Consider the following 5,705-nt stretch of genomic DNA (forward strand, 5'->3'; position numbering starts at 1 on the left):
AGTACCATAAGTTGCTCAAAACATCACCGGATGAAGTGAAATATTACTCAAGTACGTCATATAACAGCTGCAATGAAACATTACTCAAGTATGTCATATGACAGCTGCCGTTTACCGTGAAGAACCATACGAGGAAAGAAATGAATTGAAGAAAATCAGAGCCAATTGAACTGAAGCTGGATCTGCAGCTTCAGGATTGTCTGAAAGAGCAGACAGCAATGACACACCACTGAAGTAAAGTTAGCAGATGGAAACTCGAAAGGACTGGATAAAGGAAATGTCGTTAATAGCTGCTAATTTCCTCGTATTCATAAAGGCTTTACTTCAAGTAAATTAAATTTTACAAATAGATGGAAAAAATCACTGAGGTGCAAGTCTACGAAGATTCTTTGATACATCTAAGATTCACAGAAACACATCGCTAGCAGACTATCCTGGATCAAGCGAATCAACCACACAACAAAAACGCCCTACCTGTTCTCCAAAGCAAAATCCAAAGCTTACAGCAGTGATCCACCGGCTGAATACCATGTGGAATGTAAGCATTAGATCAAAAAAAGGAAAAATAATAATATGGTGAAACTAATCACCATAAGAGCAAAGCATTGCATAATCATAATAGTTCGGCACTCACCTGTAATAACATCTCAAACATATCGGCATTTGGAGCTTATCCAGCTGCCTCTAAGGAAAAATTCACATAACATAGATCAATCACTTTTGACAAACAAACATCCAACCAACACTGGAGTAAGACAATGGAACAGAAGTCCTGGAAAAGCAGACAACCTACCTTACGATCTCCTGTATGAGTACAAGTCCAGAGAGAACATGAATATAAATGGTTTCTTGCAGATGACAATCTTAGTAATTATATGACTCTTTTCAGTACGGCCGCGAACGTGAACCACCACCCTGGTTTCTGTTAGGCCCATGGCCTCCTCCATCTCTGCGTCTGTCCCCGCCATAGCCACCGCCTCCACCGCGTCCGCCTCTGCACAACAAGTAATGCGGCAAACAGGTTATTTATTAACATCATACAACCAATCATGATTTTAGTTATACTCAGCTGGAGATACGTATGATATATGCTGATTTAAAGGCTCAGCTGCTTAAAAGAAAAACTGCATATTGGTCAACTGTACTTGGCAATGATTCCAGACTTTATCTGGTCATCCAAGGCATATGTAACATGACAACAATGTCTGATACATAATTTGATTCAGGTTAACTTGGTTGGGTTCCATTCTGTCCTCTTCAGGCCAAAATGCAACAACCAGACAACTCATGGCATATTCTCATATCTGCTAAATAGTTTTAAGAGGCCTGTAAATCACACAATGACACAGGACAAAATAATATGACAATGCTAGGAAAATGCAAATTGAGATATCAAACTGTAGCATGAGCCAGAGGGTATAATTGGCCCAGAGTAGACATTACATTTCAGAATTTGCACTTATCATATAATGAAGCAAGATGTACTTACCCATGGCCAGATGTAGGAGCTCTAGGTGCTGATTTCTCAGCCATCACAACACTAATTTTACGGCCTCTCATGTCATAATCTGAAAAGGAAGAGTATATGCATTATGAAGTGGAAAGCACAGTGTTAAATAGAAAAATGTGATGCATCGCTGCAACCACAGCACTAAACATACCGTTGTAGAATCCTCCAGCTGAATGAGCAGCAGAAGGATCTTCATAAGCAAGGCAAGCATCTCCTTTGGCTTTCCCAGAATCATCAGTGTAGATTTTTATGTTCCAGGGCCACTGGTCTTTGTAGCCACGTTTTTGCTTGATCCTTCCAACCTTTAGAAAGTAGTTGCAAGTATTGAAAGAACAAAATAAAATGACCAACAAGTGCTCGACATAATTGAAAAACAACAGTATTCTATTCTCTAAGATTAACAAAAGCAATGGGGGTGCCATCTTGCGTGTTCTTGGGCAAAGATATGTTACCTGACCGACTCAGCATGGCTATAAAGTTTTTAAGTAAAAAACTAAAACATATATTGAGGTAACAGGAATCAAGAAAATATTGGCCTATTTTGGAGTATAATTATGTGAGCAGAGTCAAGCTGATTATTACTAACTATGTATCAGATAGAATTACCCTCACTATGGTCTCACCACACGTAAACTTCGCATTTGGTTTATAAGCACCTTATCTTAAAAGAATGATGGATGGGGTCCAACCATGCAGTGTTTATAGAAAATATTATTACTAATATCAATAAATGCAGCTTACACACTTAATATGAACTATGAACTGATGAAAACAGAACACAACTTCACATCATATGACACAGGCATTAACAGTCCAAGTGGAAAGTGAGATATTTTAAGAGGAACACATACCAAGCATTTCAGGCAATATAAAGAACTACTCCCTCCGTTCGGAATTACTTGTCGCAAAAATGGATGTATCTAGACGTATTTTAGTTCTAGATACATCCATTTCCAAGACAAGTAATTCCGAACGGAGGGAGTAATACATACAGTTCAAATTAAGGAGCACCTCATAAAATATGTTTTTAGAGGACGCACAGATCTACAGCACGGAGATCTCTAGGATATTACATATTGATAAAGAATTCAAGAGAAGGTAAATTATACCTGGCCAATTCCTCCAAAAAGCTCTTGCAGTTCCTCAACAGTCACATCTGGAGGCAGGTTTGAGATGTAAATCCTTGCATTGTCGCAGGAATCACCACAGTTTGCATCACACTGCTTAACCTTTGTAGTAGGTTCAGGGGTAGCATTTGCAGAATAACCACCGCCGCCTCCGCCTCCGCCATGATAAGAAGGTGGAGCACCACCTGCGCCTCCACCCCCAGGCGCAGACCGACCACCATCATATGTAGGTGGCAGGCCTCCTTGCCCCCCTGGGGCACCGCCACTATATGGGTTCGGAGGTGGGGCACCATAGCTTGGTGGGTAAGGGCCTCGACCGCCACCATAGCTGTTAGGGGGTGGCACTGCAGAGTCTGAACTGTACACATTGTTGCCTCCATAGGAACTTGGGGGCGGTGCGTAGTCACCTGGAGGAGCGCCATAGGATGGAGGGCCTTTAGGGGGAGCCTGTCCATAGCCACCGTCACCTTGGTTGTTCTCTTGGCCTCTTCCATAACCACCACCGCTCCCACCACGGTGGTCATCAAAACCACGGCCGCTACCACCATCACGATTATATCCTCCTCTTGCTCCTCCAGCACCACCATCACGACCACCAGAGTTGTAATCCCCATCACCTCTGCTGTAGCCACCACCTCCTGAACCATGATCACCACCACCACGATTGTACCCTCCACCTCCACCTCCACCAGACCTATCGTACCCGCCGCCACCACCACCACCTCCACCTCCACTTGGGTTAACTGCCCCACACTTATTGCACTCAGTCCTCCTTGCAAAGTTCACATTAAGACAGCTGCAACAAGAGTTCATATATTTTTAGTCTCAAGGATTCCATAGAAGATAATACCCTCAGCATCAACACAACTGGTAGTGTTTATAAACTAGAGACCATCAATGTTTCCAATAAGAGCAGAACATTGGTAACACATAAAACCGTAAATTAAATGTATGCTCTGGTGTAACAACCAACAAAATATACTACAGGAATAGCATCAATATTTTCGAATGTAAATAACCAGGGCAAATATGCTGGTATATCAACATATAGCCCAGCACTATTTTTTTGAATGTAAATTGCACACAGGAATAGGATTGCATCATAAGTTATGATTTTAAAGCCATAGGGCATCTAGCAGAAGTTGAAACTAAGCCATCAGAATGATGTGATGTTTGAAATTCCAGTCACGGCGCTGCAGCATAAGCTCCCAACAATAAAATACCATGAAAGTTCTGCCTAGCCTAAATCCCCACGACAAGTTCAGAAGACCACGGCTGGATCAGCGAGTCCAACGCCAAATCCTAGAGCGAGATGATGAGAATTCGATACCCACCTTGCATCAGGGCAAGTCCAGTCGCCTTCGCGTCCACCCCCGCGCCCGCCACCTCTCCCGCCACCGCCGCCGCCACCGCCGCCGTAGCCTCCTCCTCCACCGCCCCCCCCTCTCCCGCCACCGCCGTACCCTCCCCCACCGCCACCACCTCCATATCCTCCACCACCGCCACCGCTGCCGCCATATCCTCCCCCACCGCCGCGCCCACGACCACCTCCGCTGCCGCCGCCGCCTACACAAACACGAAAAAGGTCAGAAAAACGATCCACGAAGAGGAGACAAAACCGATTCCGAGGATCCTGAGGCGACCTCGGCCGCCGTAGCCGCCGCCGCCGCCGCCGCGGTAGTCGTCGGATCCGTACGCCCCCGACATGGGGTTCACGCCAAAGCTAGGGTTTGGGAGTGTTCGAGAGGCCGCGGGGGCGGAGCCGAGTATTCGCGATGCAGGGGAGAGGCGCCCGCTGTGGATTAGGGCAAAACAGTCGCGACGCGATTGCAAGGGCGAAGCATCGCGAACATGGGCCGAATTTTATTGTAAAGAGTTCTGTTTGATTCGGTTGCGCTGACCGACTCCGGCAGGCCTTCTGACTGACTGGGGAGTTGCCTGAAGCCCACTACGTAGTTTGGCCCGGCCCGTTTAGATGTTTTGACGTGTGAAGCCCGCTACATAACCGTCCAATCTATTTGTGTGTTTATATGATGCTCAGAAATAATGTGTGTGTTTATTTGTCTAGAAAAAATTGTGTGTTAATGTCTTCTAAAAAAAAGTGTGTGTTTATTATATTGTTTGTTTGATCTGTTTCAATTTTATACGGCTCATCTTTATACAAAAATTCATATAATAATCTTAACGCAATATAGCAACCGTGAGGTGAGCCTTAGCATTTCTCTAAAAGAAAAAATTAAGAAACTTGCAGTTAATCTGAATCTTGATTTTAAAAGACAAATTATGTGGTTTTTACTGGAGCTGAACGACATTTTTCACTTACACGGCATGCATTAATGAACAAGATTAGTGCAACTTCATATCGGGTCTTGCATGTAGGACACACCTGCCAAAGATTTGCGGCTTATTTAGTGAATGTTAGGGAAGATGTCTAGATTGAACAAACAAACGAAGAATAAAGATCCATGACTACAAGTTACATGGGGTTCTTTGAAGTCGGTGTCTCCAATTATCACTTTTAGCATATCTGCTTTCCACCAAAACATTAGTGAAGAAACTATAGAAGTCCTTTTTTCTGGAAAAAAAAATAGAAGACAAAGCCTGCATAAAACCATATTAGCCTTAAAGATTTCGAAAAATCGCACGAACCACCCCACCTATCCGATGAAAATATGTGATCATAGCGCGTGTTATGACCAAATACACATCCCTTGACCATTGGAACAAACGTTGTCGAAGTGTACTTCATCACCAAGCTCGCATGAAGAAGACTATGAGCACCCTGACCCTGGCACAGAAGAATAGAAGAGGAGTACCTTTAACCTAAGCATACTTCACACCATTGTCGTCGCCTTTCACCAACATAGGCCGAAGGTCAAATAAAAATTCATAAGATCAAGGTCTTACCACATCAACACACCACGAGGGAGATAGAGCCTCAAGAGTTTTTGTGAGCCGGAATTTTTTTTAAAGCATTCAAGAACTTTTGTAAGTCACACAAATGATGGGTTCTTAATTCTACCCCCTGTCCGAAAATATATGGTGTTTTTTTTGTTAAGTCAAGCATT

General features: G+C 43.7%; 1 protein-coding gene across 3 annotated transcripts; it reads right to left on the reverse strand.

Annotated features, from left to right (window-relative positions):
- Positions 1-269: 269 nt before the first annotated feature.
- Positions 270-4,480, reverse strand: TAF15B (TBP-associated factor 15B). Of its 3 annotated transcripts, none has more exons than XR_007298136.2 (8): positions 4,281-4,480; positions 3,972-4,203; positions 2,620-3,433; positions 1,662-1,812; positions 1,490-1,568; positions 794-994; positions 635-678; positions 270-520 (listed from the first exon to the last, which is right to left on the reverse strand). XR_007298136.2 is itself a non-coding variant. In XM_048706067.2 (6 exons), the coding sequence occupies exons 1-6, from the start codon at positions 4,342-4,344 to the stop codon at positions 886-888; spliced, it is 1,449 nt and encodes a 482-aa protein (XP_048562024.2). In that variant the 5' UTR covers positions 4,345-4,480; the 3' UTR covers positions 686-885. The 3 variants fall into 3 exon arrangements, 1 of the variants encoding a protein (XP_048562024.2); XR_007298135.2 differs by having other exon boundaries at positions 635-684; XM_048706067.2 differs by lacking the exons at positions 270-520; positions 635-678 and having other exon boundaries at positions 686-994.
- Between the last annotated feature and the right edge of the window lie 1,225 nt (positions 4,481-5,705).

This window comes from Triticum urartu, chromosome 3A (genome assembly GCF_056163025.1).
Source record: "Triticum urartu cultivar PI428250 chromosome 3A, HENAU_Tu73, whole genome shotgun sequence".
Lineage (NCBI taxonomy): Eukaryota > Viridiplantae > Streptophyta > Magnoliopsida > Poales > Poaceae > Triticum > Triticum urartu.

Excerpts from the sequence above, each read along its gene's own strand:
- TAF15B (XM_048706067.2), bottom strand. The coding sequence starts at position 4,344 with ATGTCGGGGGCGTACGGATCCGACGACTACCGCGGCGGCGGCGGCGGC. Across the intron at positions 3,434-3,971 it reads TGGACTTGCCCTGATGCAAG|CTGTCTTAATGTGAACTTTG; the intron begins GTGGGTATCGAA and ends CTCTTGTTGCAG. Across the intron at positions 1,813-2,619 it reads TTTTTGGAGGAATTGGCCAG|GTTGGAAGGATCAAGCAAAA; the intron begins GTATAATTTACC and ends TACTTTCTAAAG.